Source organism: Lacerta agilis, chromosome 13, assembly GCF_009819535.1.
Source record: "Lacerta agilis isolate rLacAgi1 chromosome 13, rLacAgi1.pri, whole genome shotgun sequence".
NCBI classification, from domain to species: domain Eukaryota; kingdom Metazoa; phylum Chordata; class Lepidosauria; order Squamata; family Lacertidae; genus Lacerta; species Lacerta agilis.
This window is the reverse complement of record NC_046324.1, coordinates 26933207-26959377: the sequence shown is the minus strand read 5'-3', so window position 1 is coordinate 26959377 and position 26171 is coordinate 26933207. Positions and strand designations below refer to the sequence as shown.

Genomic DNA, 26171 nt, shown 5'->3' with positions numbered 1-26171 from the left:
CTGTAGATAAAGGAGGCATAGCTCCCAATTTATTTTGCCTGGGGTATGATATGTTTATTTGGTACAGTAAACACGATCAGTGCCGAGACTTCATTAGGACTTTAATTTGACCAATCTTTAGTGCTGGTTTTGTGAAAGCGTAAATTGCTGGGTTTCTGTCTAAACCTACTCTTTCAAAATCTCCTCACCCTTCCCTTCCTTTATAAAAAAAATAATTTAGCCAAGGGATGCAACTCTTTCAAGTGGTACAATAGGTTTCTAAATCATGAACTCTGTACATGCACAGAGGCTACTGACAAAGTTTATCCCTGCTAGGAGATTGCTCCAGGGGCCACCTGAATAACAACAAAAGAATTAAGTATTGGGGCTTTAAAATCCTAACATGCCAAATTATTTCCACAGGTAAAAATGAGAGTGCTCTCTTCAGGAGCTTATTTTTCTTTTCTTTTCTTTTTTGACAAAAGGGGGGGAGTTGAATTGTAAGGACATTTTTCTTTTCTTTTGACCAAGATTCTGTGCCCTAGGATTGAAAGGATGTAACAGCAGCCAGAATGGTCTCAAAATCACATGAGTTCCTCAAAGACATCCAACTGCTGTTGAATTAATAATTGTATGTTGTGTATATTATGTGTTATTATGTAGGAATGCTGAAATTTGTCTGATAGTGTGTTCTTTTTGTGTTTAATTGTTTTGTTTTTATGTTTAATGTATAGCGTATTGCCATGCATTTTATGTTTCAATAGATCAGGCTATTGCATAGTCCAGTATTTAGGTTAGACCAATTTATGACCACATTTCCTTGACCCACTGGATATCCAACCTCATCTACACATTTTAGATTGTTTGAATCATTTACCAAGAAGAAACTTCGAGATCCAAAACAAAAAACAAAACCCCAGATACATGAAGGTGTTTATGCTTTGATTTTGCAGGAATGTTTCCTTATATGTTAAATTATTATTTGGACCACTGCCTTTTTAGAATGGTTTTTCACAGATTGGTTTGGAACGTGAACCATGGGCATGTATAAATTTTAATTGGACTTCATTTGAATTGGACAATTGTATCCAAGGTGTCATTGGCTTACGTCCCTATAAATAGCAAGAGCGCAGGCCCACCCCTTTGAGAGCAGAACCAAAGCCACAGAGGCCCCAAAATGCGCAGGATGGGGCATTTTCTCTCCAGGGAGTGTCACACCTAACCACATGGGGTTAAAAGGCTTTAGGTCAAGTCAATGCAAGCCCTTACACCAGGGATGCATGTATGGGTGTTGCTGTGGCATGCTGAAGGTCAAGAGACCATAGGACAGCTAGCTTTGACACCTGGAAACACACACAAAAGACAGGAACAAAACAAACTGCATTTTCAGTCACTGGCGGACCTTCCTGGTAAATAAAGCATAGACCACTAGGGAGAAAATGTTTATCCCAAAGTGCTAGAATACCACAAGTAACAAGGCAGAGCTTGTAAGGTCATCGGGGCAGAGTGTTGTTCTTATGTGACCGGCCAGACCTTTAACATTTCAGCCCACCTCGGTGCCATCGCCTCCCTCACCGGTAACCTCCAAGATATCCTACATGAAGGTATTTCTGATCAGGATCTTTGGTCATGGCTCCCTAATTCCTCATGGATACATGAGACCGTAAAGGGGTTCATTTTTATTGCTGCCTCTTTGATTGCCATCGCTGTTTTCCTCTGTTGCTGCTTACAATGTTTTCCTGCTATAATGCGCTCGGCACAACCCTCCCCTATTCCCATCCAGGCTCCCTTGATGCAGCCCCGGGGAGCCCCTGTGTCCATCCCTATGTACCACTTAGGGGGAGGTGTGTATTCAACAAAGGATGTGCGGCAATAATTTTGTACCAAAATTAAGCCGCAGAGAGGGGAATGTAATAGGAGTGCACCCCACCTGTACCCCACCTGCACCCCACTATCACCCCAATGAACAGAGAGGGGACCCACAGAACCCAGGTCCAAGGCAAGGCCACCTGGAGGGAGAGAGAGCCATGTTGATCCATTTCTTTCCAGAAGCAGAAGGGCAGGTTGGGGGGGGGGGGAACGGACAGCGACAATCCTGATGTTCAGATGCAAAACTGACCGCTCATTATCTGATCACATCTCCGCACCCCACCCATGCCTATCGCCTGCAGCTGGATTAGCCTCTCCACCCAGCCTCTTGACCATTTGCATAATCTAAACCCATCAGCCAGACCCGCGCCACCCGTTGGGTCTACTACCAAAGCAGCAAGAAATAAACATTGAGATGTCAACTATAAACAAGGACAACCACCTTTATTCATAACAAAAGCATGGACATTTGCAATTCAGGAAATTCCAATCGCCGGCTCCACCCTGCATACAGAGATATACAGGACTGTTATCTAGTCAAAGGATGGACAGGAAAAAGCACTCAACCACCATTGTCAAATCCAATCACACAGTAAAATGTGCTTACCTTATGTAAAATCCCTTTTTCCCGCTCTTTTCGTGTCATTGACTTGTATGGAAACGGAAATGTATATAAGTCTCCTTGTACCATAAGTCGGGGTTCTCTGTTCGTCTGGGGAACCTCTGTTGCAACAGATCTTGGAATAAATGGGAAGGCTACGCTTTGCTTTTTCAGCTACGGTTCGTCTCTGTCATTTCAGCATAAGTGGGAGGCTCTGCAAATTACAGGGTCTTCCCCAGGGTAAAAATTCCGGAACTCCCCCTTGGGAAACGGGCCCTATTTTCTCCTTATTATAGTTTTAATTGGCTTACAACAGTAGGTTTGACTGATAAGTGCTTGGCCACTAGCTCAAAACATTTTAGAAAAGCTTTAATGCACGCCAGGTTCCTTCCCATTTGGGGATGCAGGAGTAATTGGGGAGGGTGGCACCGGAGAGAAAGGCCCACAGGCAGCACTGCAGGGCTGTTGTGCTGCAGTTGGGCAACGAGGGTGATACAAGAGTTTGGCTTCAGCCACTCGGCTGAGGGACCAACTCTTCACAATAGGGGGCACTTTTCGAAAAAGGCGCCGACGCCTCCCTGGCCCTCAGCCGCCGCTCTTGAGGGGCAGACGAGGGAGCCGCAATGGCGGGAGGCGGGGCCAACCCGCGAAGCCCGCTCTGGAGCGCGAGGCCAGGGGGGCCCCTCGAGGCATCGCTATGACGACGAGTGTATAGAGCCACCCAGCATCCTCCTGCCACTATCTCTCTTTCTCATTGGCCGCCCTCCCGCCGGCGTGGGCCAGTGAGCAGCTGCCACACTACAAATCCGGCCCTGTCTCCTGGAGGGGCGGGACTTCCGCCTCCTCTTTAGCTTCCCGCTGAGGCGAGAGCGAGAGAAAGCGAAAGTCGCCTCAGCCGCCGTTTTCTCCGGCTCGTTCTCCGTCTTCCTCGCCTTTCTCCCTCCCTCTCGTTCGTCGGCGGCTGGGCCTCATGGAGGCGCTTCTCCTCGCCCTGCTCCTCGCCCTTGTGCCGCTGCCGGGACGCGCCTCGGACGTGCTCGAGCTCAGCGACGAGGACTTCGACAGCGGCCTGGCCGACCGCAGTGTCGCCCTCGTCGAGTTCTACGCCCCATGGTGGGTCGGAGGGAGAGAGGGCGGGTAGGGCAACGGGGCCAGGGCGCTCATGGGGGGGCGGGGCGGGGCGGGGCGGGGCGGGGAGGCCCCCGCTGCTTTGGATCTGCGCGCGCAGGAAGAGGAGCGGCACGTTTCTCGTGCGCGCGCCTCCCACAGGTCCATAGACAGACGGGGAGAGGGAGGCTGGCAGGCCGGTGGATTCCCCTCGTTGCTGCCGCTGCCTTAACTGGCGCGGAGCCTAGAATAGGAAGAGCGAGGAAGGAGGGAGTCGGCCTGCCGATCTCCCTCTCTCGCCGCTGCCTCTTGTCTCGTCTGTCAGGCCTGTGCGGGTTAATTCTGCGCATTCCGGAAGCGATATCCGCGGAGGGCTCTCCGCGATTCGCCCGGCTACCGTGAAGGGCAGCTGGTTTGGGTTGGTAGCGGCCTCTTTGTCGGGCGGGGAAAGCCGCGATGGCTCCGGCTCTGGTGCAGCAGCCGGTTTTGAAACAGCAGCCCCCAGGCTACACCGGGGCAAGTGCCCGCGGTGGGCGGGCTCTTGTTGCCGTGGCTGCTCCCGGTTGGCTGCTCCGCGGGGCTGTCACTACCAGGGATTGGCTGTGGCTCCCCTGGGAAGTGCCCGCTACCTTTGCGGAGAAGTTGGGGCAGCCATCAGGGCGTCTTACCGGCAGAAACGGAAGAGGGTTGGGCGACTGCTAGCCTCCGGTGGCTAGTTGGCTCTTGGTGGACCAGCAACCGTGGGCGCTGCCCTTGTGAGCACAGCGAAGCCTCCTCGCTCTGTCCGCTTCATGAGGTTGATGGGGCCACTATTGGCTTATGCTTGTTGCGGGAGCGGGGTGCCCTTGCCAAGCAAGATGGATGATTCATGGTGCCCAGCCCACTGACTTAATATGGTTCCTAAAACTGTCCACTAACCACTTCAATTTACAGCTAAATAAGAGTATCATTTACATTGCTTTGTATAGCCAGACCTTGCATCACTTTCGGTACAATGTTTTCTTTTTGCATGTTTTTTTCTTGTTGTGGGAATGTATTCAAAATGTTCCCATATAAAGAGTCTTTCTACAGTTAGCACCCCTAATAATTTGTCAGATTAACAGAACAATCCTACACATGTTTGCTCAGAGTAAATTCCACTGAGTTCAGTGAGACCATATTTCAGGTAGGTGGGTACAGGATCCCAGCCTAAAAGTGAGAATTAAGGACCTGCTCCTTGGACAGCTTTGCCTTATTTCCCACCACATCACAAAAAGAAGGACCCCATAAATGTTAGGCCCAAAGCAAAGTCCAATGGTTATTGGGCAGATTAGAGCAGTTTTGTTTTAAGTGTCTTAGTGGTCCTCGAGCCAAATGAATCTCAGGATAGTGTATACTTGTAATAAAAGCAAAACATAGCCCATCACAGAACAATAAAAGACAGTTTAGCATAAAGTCCCATGGTATGAGACCTGGTACACAAGGCCAACACTTTGCTGAAGACAAGCAGGTTTCGTCAGTGCCAAAACGGGAATTTGGGAACCATATTTATGCCTCCATGGGTTCTATGATGTGAGAAAGGTGGGATAGAAATTCAAGAAAGTAAATGAAATGCCTACATTTTGTAGGTTTAATGCAAGTATTCATATTTTAGTAAAGATCAAATTGTGTATTCATTAATATAGAAAATCCTCCTTTTGAATGTGCATCTGGTAGGGGCAATGATTCACTGTAGAGAAAACCACTCACAATTACAAGCTAGCTAAATGCTAGTCTACTGAAGGCTGGCCAGAGATAGGAAGCTGCAGGTCTAAGCCTATGCTGGGTGTATGGAAGAGGAAACTTCCGTTGTCTAGCAACCCACTTGATTTCTGTGTTGAGCACAGAGGAGAGACATTGCTCCATCCCTCCCATCACATTTGCATAGAACTCACAACTGCCATGAGGGAAGGATCTCAGGAAATCAAGAGAGGCAGAGAAAAAGGAGGTCAAGAGCCTGCTTCTGTCTAACTTGGCTTGTCCCTGCTATAAGGCCACCAACTACCAGCTGCCTTCTGGGAAGGATCTCGTAACTCTCTGGTCTACCATATTGCTTATTCTTCTCCCTTGCCCCCATGGATAGTGATGTTAATTGTAGTATGCCTCAAAAGCATTCATCGTCTGGAAGGCAGGATATTGATAATCACAATAAATAAATTCTGGTTGTCTGTGCCAGTCTAGTCCTTGAATACAAGGATGGGCAAGAGTATTGACTTCTTTAAAACAAATTTAAATTTTTAAACCCTGCACAGTTTTAGTCATTGATTTTTATCTGACCTGTTGAGATGCAAGTGTGATCTTGGGCCAGCAACAGTCCTTGCTGATGAAAGAGAGTGGTATGCCAACCATGCATTGAACTTTTAATCTTGTAGGTGTGGACACTGTAAACGCCTTGCTCCTGAGTATGAGTCTGCTGCCACCAGGCTAAAGGGAATAGTTCCACTTGTGAAGGTTAGTTTTGCAATGTGCTACTGTGTGAAACTCATGCAGAAAAGGGACCTTTCCAGAAGTTAAATTGCTTGACTACTGATAGTGGAGTTGGAAGTCAGTTCCATTGATGCCTGTGTGAATGTGGTGGGGAGTAATGTGGGATAAAAAACTTGAATCTATGTCTGCTGTTCTTTTGATCAAAGTCCCTGGAGGTATAGGAAGGGCCTCTGTTGGTGTTATATGGGAATGTTTGCATGAGGATGTTTGCATGTGTCCATGCTGTTGGCAATGTGCAGACTGGATGGTTGTTTTTTAGAGAGGTTACCATCCTTTACTGTGGAAAAGGCAAACCCTGTTCATATTCTCTTTAAGGTTGACTGTACAGCAAACTCAAACACCTGCAACAAGTATGGAGTGAGTGGCTATCCAACTCTCAAGATCTTCAGGAACGGGGAAGAGTCTGGTACCTATGATGGTCCAAGAACAGCTGGTAAGGAACTGTAGGCCAGGCTCAGTGAGTGCTAGAGGAGCTGGTTAATAGTCTACAGCAGCCCTGGCACAGAGTAGAGGGTTATTGCATGCATGTTCTCTTGTAGACTTCCCAACATCATCTGGTTGGCCTCTGCAAGAACAAGATGCTGGACAATATGGGCCTTTGTTCTGATCTAGCTGTAGGGCTCTTCTGATTGAAGCCTTCATTTAAAGGATATTTGTGTAATGCCTTGTATAGTGCAGTTTTTGAAGACATTGGATGTCCCCAAAGCAGTCCCTACATGCAGCTTGCCACTAACTATGCCAAACTTCTCTCCCAAGATGGAATTGTGAGTCACCTGAAGAAACAGGCTGGGCCAGCCTCAGTTGCTCTCCGCTCTGATACTTTTGAGAAATTCATCAGTGAAAAGGATCCTGCTGTGGTGGGTAAGTAGTGGGGTTTTTTTGGGTGAGGGAGGTTATCAGTTTTTTTTCCTGAGCCTTCACATGCTAAGTCAGAGGTCAGCAAACTTTTTCAGCAGGGGGCCGGTCCACAGTCCCTCAGACCTTGTGGGGGGCCGGACTATATTTTGGAAAAAAATATGGACGAATTCCTATGCCCCACAAATAACCCAGAGATGCATTTTAAAGAAAAGGACACATTCTACTCATGTAAAAACACGGTGATTCCTGGACCGTCCACAGGCCGCATTTAGAAGGTGATTGGGCCGCATCCGGCCCCCAGGCCTTAGTTTGGGGACCCCTGTGCTAAGTGGTGGAGGGGGTTCTCCAGTCTTTCTGGAATTAGGCATCATAAACTGCAGGTGTTAGCACAGGATCTCACACAGCTTTGAACTGGCAGTGCAGAGTTGCCTCTTCTATTTCAGTCTTAAGTGGGGCACCCTGTTAACCTGATCTCAGTAATAAAAATGTTCAGATAAAAAGTTCTGCAGTGTTGATTTGAGCCACTCCCAGCTTCAAATGTTAGAAGCTGGGGACTGGGTTCCTTGGATGCAATTTGCAGGTTCTTGCATGTGGCTCACTGGTTTGGGCAGTTCAAATTGTTTTTGTGTCCAGGTGGAATAGCTAAACTGCTTCTGCTAATCTTCTTTCATATGGAGTCCTTTGCCTTTTATGATCTGCAGGCTTCTTCAAGGAGTTGTTTGGTGATGCACATTCAGAGTACATGAAAGCAGCGAGTAACTTGCGAGACCATTACCGCTTTGGGCACACGAGTGATGAGGATCTAGTTAAGAAATATGAGCCAGATGGCGAGTAAGTAGCACATGGGCCTCTATTCTCCTGAGTCTACCAAAATAAAAGAATATAAGACATGAATTTCAGAAATGCATCTGGGCATAACAGCTCTGGCTGGCTTCCTGTTGCTCCCCACAATGAATTTCCCCCACTTGCACTGAAATGGCCTGCCAGTATAGGCAAGCAGTGTTCCTAGCAGCTGTCTTTGTAAAATAGTGATTGTACCTTCCACGGTCCTATGCAACACCCCCCGCCAACACTTAAGTCCCTGCTGGGCTGCTTCCTGCTTGTTTTTCCTGCCACCTGAAGGGAGCAGGCAAGTCAGAGCTTGAGGTGCTTGCTGGCTGTCATTCAGCTTTCCCTTGGGGAGTTGGTTAAGCAGCTGAGACACCTGCTAGCAAATGTGGCTGGAAGCCCATGTTGAAAGAACAAGGGAGTCCTGTTTGTAAGCCAAGCCCTGGCAAGAGCACTGCCTGTTTGAGGGTGATGTGTGCTTGGTTCACTGTCAAGTTGCACCTATCAACTTTCCACAGAGGCATTATCCTGTTCCGTCCCCCACACCTGGAAAACAAGTTTGAGGACAACACTGTGCGATACACAGAGGACAAGATCACAACTGGCAAGATCAAGAAGTTCCTTCAGGAGAACATGTAAGTGCATGGCAGCTTCTCTCCACCAGTCTAGAGTGAGTATCTGTGTCTGTGTCCGCAGTGTGAGATCCACATGCTAATGTGAGTTGGGGGTTCCTTCTGTTCTTTAGCTTTGGCATCTGCCCACACATGACAGAAGACAACAAAGAGCTGATCCAAGGCAAGGACCTGCTGGTAGCTTATTATGACGTAGATTATGAAAAGAATCCCAAGGGCTCCAACTACTGGCGCAACAGGTGAGAACACAACAAGGACTTCCCTGGGGAAGTGAAATGAGTGAGGTTGGAGAGACCTGCAAGCCACTGATATGTTCTGCCCCCACTGTCACAGGCAATATGTGACCTGCCAGTTGCTGAGAATCATAGGTGGGGAGATCACTGCTGATGCTGCAATCGGGTCCTGCTTGCAGGCTTCCCACTGGGGCAGTGGTTTTCAACCAGTGAGCTGTGGCACCTTGGGGTGCCTTGAATGATGGTCAGGGGTGCCTCCCTTCCTCCTCTGCTGATGCCCTCTCACGTCTCTGCCTCCCAGAGGCTTGTGCGACTGTTTGTTGCAGCATCCTTGGCTACAAGCTCTGCAGGCGAATGCTGCCTCTGGGGCTGATCAGGGGGTGCTAGTTGCCAGAAGCTGAGGCAGCCTCGTAGTAAGCAAGCAAGCAGGTGAGGGAGCCTAGCAGCCAATTCGCCAGCCCTTGCTGTTGGGAATGAACAGACAAGTCCTAGGTCCCTGTGGGGCAGGGGAGGCAGCTCAGAGACCTGCCCAGAGAACTCGGAGAGAGGAGAGGAGGCTGAGAAAACACTCAGTGAGGGAGGGTATTTGAAAAGAGAGAGGCTGCCAGCTCTGCAGGCAAGGGGTGACATAACTGGGCTCCTGAGTCCCACTGGGGTGTCACAGAAAGAAAATAGTTGGTCAAGGGAGCAGTGGACTCAAAAAGGTTGAAAACATATGCACTGGAGCATCTGGTTGACCACTGAGAGCAGTACACTTTGTCTTGATCCAGTGGACTCTTATGTCTGTGCCAGAGGCCATGCCTCTTGTGGCTGCTCTGTAGCCCAAACAAGGGCTGCAGCAGTTCCAGCATGCAAACCTCCCCCTCCCTAGGAAGAGTGGGGGCAAGAAGCCAGCAATAGTATAAGCTATGGAGGTTCCCCCATCAGCAGTGAATAACTTATAGAAGGATACTGGGCAGTGACACTTCTGCCCTTAGCCAATCATTGATCATCTTGGTGGCTCTTTGAGGCTGCTCCAAGCACACTTGATCCTTTAGCTATAGAATTTGGGACTGCTTTGACCTGAACACATCACCACCTCTGCCTGAGCCAGGATACTTCCGAAATTGGCTCTTAATTAATTAAAATGATTTGCTTGCCTTCACGCATGCCTTGAAGAAGGCAGGTGCGCTGTGACTCCTGATTATCTTGGGCTATCACAAAAAAAGTTTTGTCATTGCTTCTGCAGAGTGATGAAGGTAGCCCGGAGTTTCCTGGATGCTGGACACAAACTCAACTTTGCTGTTGCTAGTCGGAAGACCTTTAGTCATGAGCTCTCAGAGTTTGGATTGGATGGCTCTACCACCGATGTTCCTCTTGTTGCCATCAGGACAGCTAAGGGAGAGAAATTTGTCATGCAGGAGGAATTCTCGTAAGTGGAGCATTTGTTTATACTGCAAGGGTGCACACTGCTTCTGGGGTGGTCTGGAGTGGGGACATCCCACTGCCTTTTCCTGAGCAATTCTGAGCACAAAGCATCATAGGCCAATCCAGGACAGAAAGTCTGGGATTTCTTCTAGTGACTTTAGAAGGTGGGTTACAAGTTGGGGAAGGACTGGTTGAAACAATTCTCTTGTTTGATTTGCAGCCGTGATGGGAAGGCCCTGGAGAGATTCCTCCAGGATTATTTTGATGGAAACCTGAAGAAATACCTGAAATCTGAGCCCATCCCAGAGAACAATGATGGGCCTGTGAAGGTGGGAGCTGCTGCTTGTGCTTTCTCCTCAAGGGTGGTGGGAGCCTCAGGCCCCTTCAGATGATATTGGAGTTCCATCAGCCCTACCCAGCGTTGCCCAAAGATAAGGGATTATGGCAGCAATAGGCCAACAGCATCTGGGGGGTCCTCTACTCCTAGCTTAAAAGAAACTAGAATAAGAATAACCAAGAGGGGGACGCCTCTGCTGTGTTTTGTGTCATGTTGCAGCAGGTGGCCTTAAAGGTATGACTGACATGCAACACCCCAAAACATCCCATATCAAATTCCAAAATCCCCACAAATTTCTCAACTTTGTTCTAAGTGACATGCAGTTTAAGTAAGATTAATGTGCACATGTATTAACTTCAGCTCTTTCTGAGCTATGTCTTGAAGCTGTAGCTTTCCCAGGGTGGCTGATGTTAATAGCTGCTGGGCCGTTTCATCAACAAACATGAAAAATACAATTGAAATGACAAGTTGGATTGAACAACCCCAAAATTTGAACTACAAGGAAATCAAGTTTCAGTTTATATGTCCTTGATGCATACCAAAACTGCTTCTGGACACCTGGAATTCAGGAATTCAATTCATAGATGGGAAGCAGGCAGAGTTGGATGTGATCTATATATTGATACCACAGCCCCAAACCTTACAGGTGGCTTCTTTGATCAGTTTCATATAGATATTATTTAGAATCGGAGACAAAGGCCACAGAGCAGGCCAGAGGTCTCCTCTCCCCCCCCCCCCAAGCACCATCTTTTGAGGCTGTCCTGCCATGTGTGATAAAATGAGTTTTTGTGCTTTAATGGTTTTGTAACAAAAAATAGATGCAGGTCAGGCAAACTGCTGGAAAAATGAGGCGCTTCCTGCATATTATTCAGCTTGTAATAACACTAAAATTAGGCACAGTGTGTCTTGGGAACCTCCCCTTTTGAGCCTGCATGTTCTTTCCCCAGGTGGTTGTGGCTGAGAACTTCGACGAAATCGTGAATGCTGAGGGCAAGGATGTGCTTGTGGAGTTCTATGCACCTTGGTGTGGCCACTGCAAAAACCTGGAACCCAAATACAAGGAGCTTGGAGAGAAGGTATGCCCAAGGGGAGGGAGGAGTGCCTGAGTGTCTCCCTTAAGAGGTTCCTGTTCATAAGTGGCCAGAGAGAAGGATCTGCAGGGGTCTTGATACTGTGTATTTGAGCAAGGTTCTCCTAGGGGGCTGGCACTGCTCTGCTATCATGAGCTGACTGCTTCTGCCAGTGTGTAATTGCTGACGTGTAATTGCTGATCTTTCAACAGCTCGGCAAAGATCCCAACATTATTATAGCCAAGATGGATGCTACAGCCAATGATGTGCCTTCTCCCTATGAAGTGCGAGGGTAAGAGAATTATGCTTGGTAGCCACTGCCTGGTTTTTGCCTGCCCTCTGCTGTCAATGACAGAGTAGTTGTCCTGCAGGTGCAGTCTTGGCCTTTTAGGAGGATTCCCTTGCGCCCCACCCATGCCTACATTGTGTGCTTGCACTATGCCACCTTGAAGAATGGCTGCTGTATGGAGGCTTGTGTATGTAAACACCAGACATGTTTCCTCCAGGTCAGTCATTAAAGATACCACTGAATGCCCTGCTGAATGGTCTTTTTTCCTTTCTTTCTTTCTTTCTTTCTTTCTTTGTTGACAGCTTCCCTACAATTTATTTTTCGCCTGCGGGAAGCAAGCAAAGTCCAAAGAAATATGAGGTGAGTTCATGCTTGTAACGGGTTCACTAGAGCAGGGGTAGGCAACCTAAGGCCCAGGGGCTAGATGCAGCCCAATTGCCTTCTCAATCCAGCCCGCGGACGGTCCGGGAATCAGCGTGTTTTTACAAGAGAAGAATGTGTCCTTTCATTTAAAATGCATCTCTGGGTTATTTGTGGGGCCTGCCTGGTGTTTTTGCATGAGTGGAAAGTGTCCTTTTATTTAAAATGCATCTCTGGGTTATTTGTGGGGCATAGGAATTCGTTCATTATTATTATTTTCAAAATATAGTCCAGCCCACCACATGGTCTGAGGGACGGTGGACTGGCCCACAGTTGAAAAAGGTTGCTGACCCCTGCCCTAGAGTAATAATAAGCAGTTGCAATAAAGTCTACATTCTTTCTTTTGCCCATTAATCCTAAAATATGTCAAGTGGCATAAATGACCAAGTGGAATGTGTTGAGGGTGCTGTGTGTGTTAGTGATTGGAACTTAATGCCTCAAGCACTGCTGCACTTTGCCTGACTTGTGTCTTCTTGACAGGGGGGGCGTGAGGTGAATGACTTTGTCAGCTACCTGAAGCGGGAGGCCACTTACCCACCCATTCTACAGGAAGATGAAAAACCCAAGAAGAAGAAGAAGGCACCCAAGGAGGATCTGTGAGCGGGGAGGGGGCTTGGTGTCATTATCGCCCTTGTCTGCAGAAGAGCCCATGCCCACTCCTGGAGGTGGGGCCCTGTAGGGCAGTCTAAGCTGTTGGAAAGTGAAGCCACATTGAGCAGAGGGGACCCAGCTGCTGCTGCTGTTCTGTTTAATTTCCTGCCCCCTCATCTCTTAACTGCACTGGCCTTGAATGCCCTGGACTGGCTGATATTTGTGGGTGGGGAGGGGGAGGGTTTGTTTTCTAATTTTTTGTACATTTGGAGAAGTGAATCAATAAATGACCCCCTTAGGCCCCAAGTTGCCTTTCTGTGATGATGGGAGGGGAAAGACTTTCCCTGGCTCTTGGAGCGGGATACATTTACCTGTTTCTGGTACTTTGCTAGCTTGGGAGGCTGCTCTGCCAGATAGCTTTTGTTCCCCTAAGAAGTTACTGAACAACTCAGCTGTCCTTGAGAAGTTTGCATGTTGATTTTTAGCTTGGGATAGCCTAGCTCTGCAGATGGGCCTAAGCAGCATTGTCAAATGATCATGTAGCTGATTGATAATGTAACGATACAAAGTGAAGGGAGATGTCATGTCTGTTTAAACAATCTTCACAAAATGCATTTTTTTGTATAACTTCTCATGTGGAGAGTCTCTTGAGAGATGTGGTAGGTGACAAGCTTTAAGCCTGTGTGACAAAGATCTGTCTCTGCAGCCACTAGAAACTTTGAAAACAAAGCACCATAAGCCAGGCAAGATTTAAGTATTCCTTGAAGAAAAGGTTTCTAGCAAAGTTCCTACTGCCTTGGGTGTGAGTGTCTGAACAAATGTCAACTGGAGTTGGACAGGCTAAGTGTTAGCATATTGAGATTGTCTTCATCTAAAAATGCAAGACTACCCACACTCCAGTTTTTCCAATCTAAGGCACAAGAATATATTTGCTGACTATGAAACAATTCTAAAGCACTGCTTTGTTTCAAGCCAGAGATGGCTGCTCGGGTTGTGGGTAGCTTGAAGTAACTTTAGGCTGCCACAAACAAGTTGCTACAGAAGGATGAGGAAAAGGGAGCACCCCCACCCTGCTTTAAGTGTTTCTTTTCAAATTGCTTTCAGCTAGCAAGATGTTGCAGAGCAGACTTGGACCAATACACAAGAGGAACATACAGTGGTGCCCCGCTAGACGAAAATAATTCGTTCTATGAGTGTCTTCATAGAGCGAATTTTTCGTCTAGTGAAGCGGCAATGCAGCGCGGAGGTTTTCGCGCCAAAAATAATAATAATTCGTCTTGCGGGGCAGCCCCATTGACATTTTCGTCTTGCGGGGCAGCCTTCCGCTAGCGAATGCCTTTCGTCTAGTGAGTTTTTTGTCTTGCGGGGCACCACTGTACTGTAAGCGGGCCTGTTCTTAAGCTGTACAAAGCTCACTCCAAGAGCAAGCAGTTGCAGTGAAACACTAGAGCCCCTCTGTGCTTGCTGTGAGGAGTTGCAGGTGATGCTGCCCTCATCATCTCCTCTCGCCACAGTCCCTCTGCCCAGCTGAAGGGACATTCTGCTCAAAGTTTAGGATTTGAGCCTTGATGTGGGAGAGCTTGTGGTGCAGATACTCGCAGTGCCTCTTTTCTTCTTGGTAGTTAGGATACACCTGCAGAGAAGGAAACAGTTCAGCCACCAGGGGAAAAGAAAGCAACCCCCCCATGCCAGCTTGGGTTCCCACTGCTCCAGCCTCACCTTTTTGAAGTGCCTGTATTCTTGCAAAATCTGATCTTCTAGGACCTGTAACCCAAGAGAGCTAATTGAGCCCAGGAGCAGGCAGGGAGGGGAGGTCCCTTTCCCTGTGTTCCCTTTTGTTTCCTGGAATGTTGTTACCTTGTACTCCTTGGTTCCTTGCTGCATTCGCCTAAGCCTTGTGCCCAGCTGGACAAACCTCGTGCTCACACTCCCAATCCTGTCATGGAGGTGGCGGTATGTGGTGTAGTCTGCACTGAAGTCCTCCTGGTAGGCCCGGTACTGCTTTACTGAGCAAATGGGGACATATTTCCTAGTTTCAAAAGACACATTACGTGAGTCAGAAGATGGAAAGGGAGAGCCTCCTCCCTTGGGGAATTTGATCCAAGGTATCAAACACTATTGGTTGGGAAGGCCAACAGCAGCAGCCACCTCTCCAATCACATCTCCCACATCAGGAGTAGAACCTTTTTTGGTCCCAAGGATTGTGTTCCAGCATGGACAGTCTTCCAGAAGCTCCCATTTGGTCCTAGGCATGAGATCCCCACACCAAATGTACAACAAGGCTGGGCACCAGTGAAAATGATGTTGGTTCCCAAATGGCTGAGGCCTATGAAAAATGCCCTTGCCTTGTGTGCAGTGCAGCTAAATACTTACAAGTAATACTTGAGGTTTTCCTCTGAGGTGCTGGCATGGTCTGGGGAGGGAAAAAGGAAAAGCACAGTCATTGTGGTGGCAGCAGTCGCCCTGCATTGGACACCAGCGTCTCCCACCAGTGTGTTGCTCAATCCTTTCCCAGGCTCGTGCCATCTGGATGTTTTGGTCTACACCTCCCATCAGCCCAACTGCTGGGTTGCCTGCAGTCCAAAACACCTGGAAGGTTGGGAAGATGGTTCTAGACAGCTTTTTAGGCCCAAGTGACAGCACAAGTCCCTCCTGGTTTAAACCAGTCTGCCAGACTGGGAAGGCTGAGCTTTCCATTTTGCTCAAGGTCAGGAGCAGACTGCAGAGGTTCCAGTTGCCATCATATTTGATGTTTGTGCTGGGAGTGCATCTGTCAAAGACTCCTCACCTGCCTGCCTCTCCTCCTCCCCTGGCCACTCAACCTCTGGTGCTCTGTGACTTCCTGCTTCCGGTTCTTCATCTGAGCTCTGAACCTCTCCTATGATGTCACTGCAATCGGTCTGTGCCCTGCTCTTCACTGCCGCTGCATGCTGCATTTTGCGTCCCCACCAGCTGCTCTCGACTCCTGTAAAGTGAGGCCCCTGCCATCTCCTGGATCGTGGCCCAAGTGCAGCTCGGAGAGGTTGTAGTCTCTGAAAAATAAAGAGACTGGGCTTATCCACACTCTTTACTCTTTCCAGGCACAGTCCACTTTAAAGCACTGTGTCTGAGTATGGCAAATGATAAGCCCTCTCGTACAGTCTAATCTGCCAAGTGGATACTAGGAACAACAGGATAATGAGGGTTCCCTCTAGGCAGGAAGACCAACTAAAAACCACCATGCAGTAAGCGCACACAGGCAGGCAAATGAGAACAGCAGAAATAGAGGACAAGAAAGTCTCCCCCTCCCCCTGTGCCCACAGGAGCCTGCAATGCCTGGGAATTAGAGATGCTGCCCAGAGAGGGTGATGCAACCACAACCTTGCCATGGCATCATCAGCTGTTGCTGCTACTGCTGAATTAAAGCGCCACCATTGCAGGACTCACCGCTCTTAAAGGACTGCCACCTTGAGAAGGGACAAGCTTTTCAGATGGAGGGCTTGGGAAGGGCTTGGCCAAAGCTTGCTGGGCTTTCCTGCAGAAGTGGAAGGAGAGCTGTTAAAAGCTGACCATGGCAGAGCAGAATAGTGGGAACAACTATGCACGCACACATAAAGACACAGGATTATGCGAGGGACGGAGAGAGAATGAGGACTAAGACCACAAGGATCCCCTATCCCTCCCCAGTAGTCTTAACTCCCAGACTCTGCTCTACCTGTGCAAGTGCTCAGATGCTTCCTGGTGCTGCTGCAGAACACCTGTCCAGGCCTCCTTTCTGGGTTGCAGGCGGTCTTCTTTCAAGCTGTAACTTCTTTCTGCGGAGCTCAGCTGCCCCATCTGTGGGGTAAAAGGATGGTGAGGGAGGCTCCAGCAAGATGAGGAAGCCCAGTGGCCTCTCCCAGACCTACCTCAGCCTGCAGCTGTGGCCTCTCCAACAGCCTCTTAGCCCTCTTGTCTCTTCCTTCCAGCACCTGCACTGGTGGCCATGGGGGCTCATTGGCTGGGGGACTGCTTCCTTTGCCTTTCCCACTGGGGCTCTCTGAGGCTGCTTTCCTTGGGAGGAGGGTGCCAGTCTCTACAGTGCAGAAAAGCAGAAAGTCAAGGCAAAGGGAGTGAGGGAATAGGGTCAGCCTTGGCTGTCAACAGCTCAGCCCCCTCCCCAATGCCAATTGCATAAGACAGTTTCCATTCTTCCTCCAAAGTGATTTCTATGGCAACTGAGCTGAAATTTGGATGTTGCACTTCAGATCCACTTATTAAATTTGTATACCACCCTTAATCCGAAGATGTCAAGGTGGTTCACACATGGAAGGATTTCATAAATCCAGGTATATATAATAAAACATTAGCTTTATACTAGTTATTTGGCACACACTACATTTTGCCAACCTAGCAGTTCAAAAGCATGTCAAAGTGCAAGTAGATAAATAGGTACCGCTCTGGTGGGAAGGTAAATGGCGTTTCTGTGCGCTGCTCTGGTTTCACCAGAAGTGGCTTAGTCATGCTGGCGACATGACCCGGAAAAACTGTCAGCAGACAAACAGCAGCTCCCTCGGCCAGTAAAGTGAGATGAATACCGCAACCCCAGAGTTGTTCACGACTGGACTTAACTATCAGGGGTCCTTTACCTTTTTACATTTCCACAGCTTTTCTAATACTGGGAAATTACCAAAATAGTTTATTATAGTAGTAACCTCTTATATAAAACAATGATATTCTTGGCAAAATAAAAAACCCCAAAGTATGTTCAAAATATGTAGAATAATCCAAATAATATTTATGTAAACAGATTTAATACAGCCACCCTCTAGGACACAAAGGTTTTAGTTAAGATACCAAACTAAACTGTTCCATTATAGATAGGTAGCCGGGTTGGTCTGCCATAGTCAAAACAAAATAAAAATAAAAAAAATTCCTTCCAGTAGCACCTTGGTCTCTAAGGTGCTACTGGAAGGAATTTTTTTATTTTTTATTTTGTTTTGTTCCATTATGATCACATGTTAGTAAAAACAGTTTGCTAGGTGGTTTTAAAACAAGTTCCACTGCTTCTTAGCATATATACATTCTAGGTTAGAACCAGAGACCTTTGAATGGCAGCACTCGCATATTGTTCCTTTCAGGAAGTGGGTAGGGGAGAGAGGTGGTGGCAATTTGTGCCAATTCCCCCTTCAGCTCCTATCCAAGAACCCCTCGCTGCCCCTCGCCCCTGTCTCCTCACCTGGGTTTGGGAACACAGCTGCTGCCCTATGGCAGGTCGGCCTCTCCACCCCCCATCGGGACTGGGAGGCCTCCACAACCATGGCACAGATGGTGATCTTCTCCTGGATAGCTCCTCTGCCCTCCAGCCACCTGGGCAAAGAAGAACAATGTTCAGGGATGCCTCTCTCCCCCATTCCCACCCTCAGGGAAACGGCCTTTGGGCTGGGCCAGCTCACCTGGTACTGGCCTGGCGGACGCAATCGAAGCTGGCCTGCGGCTGCTCCTTCGTATAGCGTGAGAGGTAGAAGGTGAAGCGGAAAGTCCGTGCATCACGACGGCCAGCAGTGGCGCCGCAGGGCACCTTCAGATACTGGACAGCATAGAAAGAGAAGAGTGGGGATCTGGTCTGGCCCCTTGGCCTCAGGAGCAGGTCCTGACCCTAGACATGTGGCTGGGGGCTGTTTCTGTCGCCGGGGGGCCTGCGTGGGTGAAAAACACTGGGGCCGTGCTTTTCCAGGGGTCAGCCTTGGCCATACGCAAGAAGGGAGTGGGCGGGGCTCCCCGTACAGAGCAGCGGAGGCGCGGCTCCTGCCCGCCCTGTCTCTTACCCTCTTCCGTTGCTACTAAAGGGGGCTTTCTAGATCGACGAGGGGAAAGGAGAGCTAACGGAGACCGAAAAAGAAGCGGCTTTCGATGGGGCGGGCTGCCCCATTCCAGCGCCAAGACAGCAGAGCACTCCGCGGGGAGGACGCCGCAGCCAGGCTCGGTCTGCCGCTCGCGCGAGACTCGTTAGCCGCCTTGCAGAAAGCCGCGGGGAGCTCGTTAGCAAGCAGGCGGCCCCCGCGGCGATAGCGACGGCCACGGCGCCCTTCCGTTGCCCAGCCCCGGCAATGCCGGGCAGCGTCCACGACAGGACCCCTGCCCAATGCACGGTGCTGGGAAATACCCTTACCCCTTGGCTGCCCTGGAAGGCGATCACGGGACGAGGCGCCGCCACCTGCAGAAAAAAAAGCGGGCAGTGAGACCTGCCCTCCCGTCAAGTGACTGGCCGTGCGGCAATTGCCTCCAGCCCAGCCCGTTACCTGACACCGCTGGTAGGCGACCAAGGCCTGGAGGGCCGAGTCGGTCAGTTTCACGTGGAAGAGGCTGAGGCGGGCGCCCCGCGAGCCGGGGCGGTAGGCAAGGCGCTCCGTCGCCCGCCGCGGCATCGCTGGAGTGAGCGGCTGTGGCGGCGGCGCCTGGGCGGGACTTGGGTTCGACAGCAGGGCGGGGCGGGGCCGCTGCTGCTCCACAAACCGGTGCGCGTGCACAACCATGGATGCCTGGCCAGACCTGCCTCCGTTTAGGGCGTGGGAAAGGCCCGGAGCAAGAAGAGACCTCTGAGCTTTAGTCTGCCGTCCCGTCCAGAAGAAGGGCGCTGCCGATAACCCACCAAGCCCCTCAACAGTTTGCCCCGAGGAAGAACGGCCGGTCCGTTATCCAGGTCTTCAGGGGAGCTTCTGTCCCCGGTCCCCCCAGACCGGAGATCCCGGGGCTGGACCTCCCTTTGGGCCCCGGGCCTCTCATCTACTTCAAAGCCACCCGCGGCAGCCGACCCCGGACGCTTGGCCACGTGCAGCGTGGCCACGTGCTTCTTGGGATTCTCCACTAAGCCTCTTAGAGCCCTGCAGGTCACCGGGCAATAATCTGGGGCGGGGCAGCATCCCCTAAGAACCGCTAAGACTGTCGGATGCGCCTCTTCGGTTGAGCAGCTTCCCTCATCCAGAAGACCTTGATAGACGCTTACTTCTGGGCATAGGAGCCAACTCCTAGGCGCCGAGGGGTGTTCAGCTCCCAAAAAAAAGTTTGCGCCCCCCCCCCAGTTGATGGGCACTGCTATTCAAATAGTGTGCATGCACCGCATCATGTGATCGATTATGCGAGCGGGGCTTACCTGCTCCCCCAATGTTTTATTGAGGTTGGCACTTCTGCTTCTGGGTGGTCTGTTCATACATGAGAGAATTGGGATGGAGGGCAAAGCCAACTGAGTGTTCTCAGAATCTAGCCTGTCAGGAGATGGGGAGGAACCCATTCATCCACGAGAGGTATTCCCTCTTAGCGCAAGTCTTTGGGGCCTTGCGTAGTGTAAGAGGAAAACCCCTTTCCCGTCCTGTCTGGGTGAACAGCGGGTTGCTGCTCCCCACCTCTTCTGTTATAGACGCGAAGGCATTTACTTGGGTTTATTAAGGCAGCCCAAAGGGAGAGGCCCCGCTTGAGATGTGGGAGGGGGCCGCCCTGCTGATCCCTGCTAAACCCAGCCGCAGCCTAACGCCCAGATCCTCCTTGGAAGTAAGCCTGAGCGCAGCTGGGGCGTAGGGGGGCTTACACTATAATTGAATTACAGGCGCTCAGTGTAGACGGAGGGAAGGAGAGACGGCTAAGCGGCCTCTCGTTTCTGCCGCTGCCAGCCTGCTCCGACCGTCGCATGCAAGGCGGGGAAGCAAATCCCTCGAGATCCTGATGCGCGGCTGCCGGCAAAGCCCCTCGCTCCGGGAAGCCCCTTCCGAGGACGAAGGAGCTGCCCACCATGTTCTTGGTCAAGATGTTTCAGGGCGAGGAGGAGGAGGAAGGGGAAGGGGCGAGCGCCAGCCTCGGGCCAGTACTGCTGGAGGGAGGCGGCCCCCACCTTGGACGGAGGGTCCATTTTCTGCTGCCCCACACTATCATCCAGGAGCCCCCGCCCCAGCTTCAGGAGCGACCCTTTTACCAGCGGCTGGAGCGCTTGCTGGGAGGAGAAAGAGGCGGCTTTGCAGCGCTCTTTGCGGCTGACGGCTGGGAGGACCTCCGAGGTGAGGCCCGGGGCGCAGGGGGCTTTCAGGCCAGGAGATGGAGGGTCCCGCTGCTGCCCAGAGGACCTTGGAGGCAACAGGGCGGCTTGGCCTCTCAGACCCTACATGATCCTCTCTGTTGCCAGTCATTGGGGGGCGGGGGTGACATCGCTGGCTAAGAAGCGCCACAGCCAGAAGTCACAAGGGGCAGGAGATGGTTGTTGGGTTCGGTGCCTCTTAGCCAGAAAGCCCCCTGCCCCCGCCTCAGCGACCCAGATCAGGGGCTGCCCTCACACCCATGGGGTTCTAGAGGTGCATCAGAATGAGAAGTGGCTTGACTGATGCCCACCTCAGCAACCCACGGAATGTGTTGTGGTGCATCAAAAGGAATAAGAGGATAAGCGAAGGCAGCATAATAAAATGCAAATACTTAAAGTCCTGGATGATGTGGATTCCCCCCCCCCAGGAGAAAAAACTGGTGGGTGTGGGAAACCACATTAAGACTTTCTGATGCCTTCAACTCTGCTAAGTTTGAGAGACCCCATTGTTCTACCCCTTCCCCCAAAAGTATATTAGTCTAACAGATCATGAAGGCAAAAGAGAGAAATAAATGTTTTGTTTTTGCGTAGATATCAGTACTGAGAAGGCAAATGAAAACGAACTACAGTAGTCCCTCTTTTGCATTTGGAGGCCTTCATCACCCAAAGCCCTAAACTGTAGTGTACTTAACCTATGCGTAAATCAGACCATGTCCCAGGATCATTTGGAGGTAACTGGGCAGGTGGGACACTGCAGTACCTCATGGTGGGGACTGGGAGAAGAGGCCCCTACATTTGGCCAGAGCAGGTTGTGTTGTGAGAGGGGGGCTGTGTAACTTCCTCATCCTCCGGCACTCTCTTGGCCTTCCTTCCTTTGCACTTGGGCAGTTGGAGTTCTACACACTTTCTCAGGCAAACACCTCCACCTGTAGTTGAACTGATATTCCCCTTTCCACCCTCCAGAGGACAAGTCGCTACGGAAGTGGCTGGTGAAGAGCAGTCCAGAGGGAGGCAGCTGGCCACAACTGGGCCAAGAGGTTACTGTGAAGATGCTGGGAATCCTGGAGGACCACAGCCTGGTGGAAAAGGACCCAAAGCTCACCTTTGTCCTCGGCCAGGGGGAGGCAATACAGGTGAGGTGTGGGAAGGCTGCAGCCCAGGGGCTCCCTTGTTCCTTCGTGCATTTTCTCCTCCTGATCCTTGCCCCCCTGGCTTTTCCTGGCAGCCTGCCCCACAGCCTGCCCCACAGGGGCAACCCATTCTCAGACCCCATTTCTCTCGGTTGCCTGAGCAACTGAATGCCACCAATGGGGGTCATTCTGCTTCTGTTCTGTTTCAGTGGAAAGGCTTGGCAGCTTTGCAGCCACCCCCAACCCTCTATATAGGATCTCACCTTTTCTACATGTGCGCCATCATAGCAAAGGCCAATGCAGACCATGTGAGAATGTCTGTTGCTCCCAAGCCAATGTACTCTTGCACATAGTGGTGCTGAGAGGTGTGACAGTGGTATATATGTTTGTTTGTGTGTGTGTATTGGGGGGCACTTCGGGTCAGGTCCTTGTTTCCTTTTTCTCTCCCTAGGCTTTGGACCTTGGTGTCCTCTCCATGCAGCTTGGTGAAATAGCCCTTTTCCTCGCTGGCCCTGCTTGTGCCTACGGTCACCTGGGCAGGTAGTCATCAGTCATTGCTCTGCACTGTGACTGGTGGACAGGGAGGGGGGGCAACATCTGGGTCCTTGGTGGGGGAAGAGAGCTGTGTGTTCTCAGAGGCCTCTCCTCCTCCTCCTCCTCCTTCTGCAGAGAGCCAGATATTCCCAAAGATGCCACGCTGCTGTACGAGGTGACTCTGCTGCATGTGCAGGACAGCCCGGACCTGTCGCTGTTGCCCACCATGGAGCGCCTCAGCCTGGGCAACCAGAAGCGGGAGTGGGGCAACTTCCACTTTGAGCGGGGGGAGTACCAGCAGGCCTTGCACTCCTACCAGCAGGCTTTGCATGTCCTCTCCTTGCCGGGGACAGGTGAGGGACTGTTCTGAGGGCTTGGGATGCACTTGGGGATGAAGCCCTCCTAACAGCCATGTGGGTGTGTGATGGAAACATGGGGTTGGCAACTAGAGCTGACCAGCAGCTTGCCTGGAAATAGTGCCATGAGCCCAAATCTGGGCACTTTGGATGAAAAGGGAGAGGAACCCTGTCCCAGAGGTGCTCTCCCGCAAAGGCACACATGACCCATCCCTACTGCAGAAGCCCACCTCTGGGGCTTAGCCCCAGCTGCACCTCCTGGCTGGGGGTGACACTGCACCTATGTGGGTTTCTCTCTAGACTGCCTGAGCCAGGAGGAGGAAGAGGAGCTGCATGACCATCGAGTCAAATGCCTCAACAACTGTGCAGCCGCCCAGCTGAAGCTGAGGCTTTTGGATGAAGCCCTGGCATCCTGCAATGAAGTTATACAGCTTGACCCAGAGAACATCAAGGCACTTTACAGGAAAGGGAAGGTGATGAGGGAAACGCCTCCCAGCCCCTCACCTGCTCCAGGGCCAGGAGGGAAGAACTTGACTAGGGAATGGCATGCTGAAGCCGTACAGCTGGCTGAGATCCAGGGTGGGGGTGGTGGCAAAGGTCCCTGTTCCACAATATTGACCTAATGCTGTGTCTGGATTGAAGTGGGGGGAAGGGGAGTTGTGACCACAAGAGGTGAGAGAATGCATGAGGGTGGGGTAAGGAACAGCTGCAGAGAACAGCCAGAGAAAGAGGTAGACAAGGACAGGCTCCCCCACCCTTACCCAGTTCATATACCACCCCATCTCTCTCACTCTCTCTGTGCTATTTAGTTGTTGTCAGAGCGGGGAGAGGACCAGGCAGCCACTGCCGTTCTGAAGAAAGCCCTGCAGCTGGAGCCAACTACCAAGGTGGGGCAAAGACAGGCAAGGGACAATAGCAGAAGCGGTGGGGAAGGTTCATTTTTGCTGCGCCAGCTTCATCCTCTGCCACTTTCGGCACTTGTGACTGGCATCTCCCCTTTTGCTCAGCTCGCACTGAGATGTCATCATATTCCTAGCACTGGTGGGAGGGTGCTCAGGGGGCACTGGAGGGGGAGGTCCACCTCTGCCTTCCAAGTGTATTAACCATTTGTTTCCCAGAAGGATTAAAAAGACCTTGGCTGTCTCTAGGCCATCCATGCTGAGCTCTCCAAACTAGCAAGGAGGCAGAGGGGGCTGCTGGCATGCCCTGGCCCAGGAGGGGCCACTCCGGAAGACATGGCAACACCCACCATTGCTCACAGTGCTCAGGTTTGTTATCATGGCCTAGTTAAGGCAAAGGATTGAGGGTCCTTGTCACTTAGCAGGTGCCTTCCTGCCTCTTTATCCTGGGTGCTGCTACTGCTGCTGGGTTTGGTTCCCAAGACTGTTCCGGGGACCTTGTGGCAGCTGCCTTTGTGGGCATGTTGTTTGGCCAGTGTGGTGTAGTGGTTAGAGTGCTGACTAGGGCCTGGGAGACCAAGGTTCAAATCCCCACTCAGTCATTAATCTTATTGGGTGACCTTTGGCCAGTCACTGCCTCCAAGCCCAGGGGCGGAGGAAGGGGGGTGATGGGAGAACACCACCCTGGGCAGCGCAATCCCGGTGGGGTTCCATCATGGCTGCCCCCTGCCCGTGCAGGGCGCTCTGCCCCTACAGACTGCGCCCCCAGAACGCATGCCATGCATCTGCAGGCGGCGCACTCCGTCCCCAGAACGCGCGCCATGCCCCTACGGACGGCGCGCCACGCCCCCAGGACACGTGCCAGCCATGCCCCCGCCTGCTCCCAGCCCCCGGTGCTGGAGCATGAAGCTCCGCCACTGTCCAAGCCTAATCTACCTCACAGGGTTGTTGTGAGAATAAAATGGGGGAGATATATGCCACCTTGAGCTCCTTGGAGGAAAGGTGGGGAAAAAATGTATGAGATAAATAAGAAATTGTGAGGCTGTGAAAGCTCATGTGTCTCCTCACTGCCATGTTTTGCAGACAGATGCTCCTGCTCCCCAGCCAAGCTGAATGGCTGCTTCTTTTCGTGGGTTGACCCTAGAAAGCCTTGCAGAAATGTGAAGTTCCACCTTCTCCGACAGCAAGGACTTCTGAGGGGCATCAGGGCCAAATACTTGTTGTGTGTGCCCGCCTGTTTCTCCTGGGATGGGGCAGACCTACAGCTGCTACGGAACTGCGTGGCTGTAAGTCCCAAAAGGAACTCTTCCTCCTCCTCTTTCCCTACCACCACCACCACCAATGACTGAGGTTTATCCAATAATGAAACATGGTACCCGAAGTCAAGTGGCTGTCTCTCATTGACACCTTTGATGATGATGTTCCCTAAGCGTAAAGGAAGGCTGTAATTGTGAAAGCGTGGGAAGATCCTTTCCAGCTGAAGCTGGATACTCTGAGGCTGGATGTTGCCCTGCAACCCAGCTTGCTGCTTATATTTTCTTCTGTGCTCTATTCATTTCCTTGCCAATCTGCAGGGAAGCCACCTTGGAATACATGTCTCATTCAACCCCAAAGACTGGCCTGTTCCTAGTGTTGAGCTGAAGAGGAGAACAAATTCCAGGCTGTGGACAGACCTACAGCTCCCTGCATGGACTGGCAAAGGGTTTTCTGCTGCTATTGTGGGGTGGGGTGGGGTGCTCTGCTTCTGGCATGATTATTCTCCCTTTTCTAAAAGCAAATAAACACCACTCTTACTGTGTTGTGTTCTTCTCCCATACCTCTTTGAAACACAAGTCTGGGCAAAGGAGGGGCTTCATGACTGCCACAAGGGCCAGCCAGGCAGCACTTTGCAGTTTGGCTGAAAAGAGTGAAAATTGGTTGTATGGAGAGCAGTCTTGTCCCGTCCCCCCTCAGTACTCATCTATGTGCACCATAAGAGCCAAGTACTTCAAGGGTTCCTTGTTGCTCTGAAGATCCACCAAGGGCCATTCTGATATCTCAGTTGCCTTGTTTTCCTTGGCAGGGTTCTTCTTCTTCTTCTCCTCCTTTTTGCTGCTGAATTTTTGCTGCTGAAATCTGCACACACAATATTTACCACCAGTCACCATCACCTCTCTAGTGGCAGCCTCACTCATGAGTACAGGTCAAGTACAGAGAAGGTCCTCCTTCAGGGGGAGAGCAGGAATAACCTCTCTTCTGTCCTAAAAGTATCCCCTAAATTGTAGAAGGCAGATAACCTCTGAGCAACTGGATTTTCATAAAGGGTTGTGTGTGTACTTGCAGTTTCAATTAGGAACAACATTTCCCACCTCCCTCTAAGAACTCTCAGGAGGACTCTCTTATGGCCTGGTTTTTCAGGGAGGAACACCTTTAGGTGCTGGGTCACCCCAATAGTGAGTTCATGCAAGGGATGTAGGCTGCAGAGCAACTCAACTACTCTGTTTTGGGTGCTTGGCCTAAAAGC

At 50.8% G+C, this 26171-nt stretch overlaps 4 protein-coding genes across 4 annotated transcripts; 2 read left to right on the top strand and 2 right to left on the bottom strand.

Annotated features, from left to right (window-relative positions):
* Positions 1 to 1726: 1726 nt before the first annotated feature.
* PDIA3 (protein disulfide isomerase family A member 3) lies at positions 1727 to 13032 on the top strand. The gene is made up of 14 exons (XM_033167670.1): positions 1727 to 1823; positions 3313 to 3562; positions 5947 to 6025; positions 6377 to 6494; positions 6818 to 6922; positions 7621 to 7750; positions 8266 to 8382; positions 8493 to 8618; positions 9841 to 10023; positions 10240 to 10348; positions 11304 to 11432; positions 11639 to 11718; positions 12018 to 12075; positions 12616 to 13032. The coding sequence occupies exons 1-14, from the start codon at positions 1727 to 1729 to the stop codon at positions 12733 to 12735; spliced, it is 1701 nt and encodes a 566-aa protein (XP_033023561.1). The 3' UTR covers positions 12736 to 13032.
* A 1075-nt stretch (positions 13033 to 14107) lies between these two features.
* Positions 14108 to 15170, bottom strand: ELL3 (elongation factor for RNA polymerase II 3). The gene is made up of 4 exons (XM_033167669.1): positions 15165 to 15170; positions 14584 to 14841; positions 14446 to 14490; positions 14108 to 14359 (listed from the first exon to the last, which is right to left on the bottom strand). Exons 1-4 carry the CDS (start codon positions 15168 to 15170, stop codon positions 14222 to 14224), a joined length of 447 nt encoding a protein of 148 aa, XP_033023560.1. The 3' UTR covers positions 14108 to 14221.
* A 1246-nt stretch (positions 15171 to 16416) lies between these two features.
* On the bottom strand, positions 16417 to 19220 carry LOC117056960 (RNA polymerase II elongation factor ELL-like). Its single transcript, XM_033167668.1, has 6 exons — positions 18987 to 19220; positions 18857 to 18901; positions 18141 to 18274; positions 17924 to 18054; positions 16614 to 16780; positions 16417 to 16542 (listed from the first exon to the last, which is right to left on the bottom strand). Exons 1-6 carry the CDS (start codon positions 19218 to 19220, stop codon positions 16417 to 16419), a joined length of 837 nt encoding a protein of 278 aa, XP_033023559.1.
* A 1250-nt stretch (positions 19221 to 20470) lies between these two features.
* On the top strand, positions 20471 to 24997 carry LOC117056959 (peptidyl-prolyl cis-trans isomerase FKBP8-like). Its single transcript, XM_033167667.1, has 8 exons — positions 20471 to 20732; positions 21713 to 21882; positions 22331 to 22419; positions 22549 to 22766; positions 23070 to 23242; positions 23579 to 23656; positions 23918 to 24037; positions 24752 to 24997. The coding sequence occupies exons 1-8, from the start codon at positions 20471 to 20473 to the stop codon at positions 24779 to 24781; spliced, it is 1140 nt and encodes a 379-aa protein (XP_033023558.1). The 3' UTR covers positions 24782 to 24997.
* The last annotated feature ends 1174 nt before the right edge of the window (positions 24998 to 26171 follow it).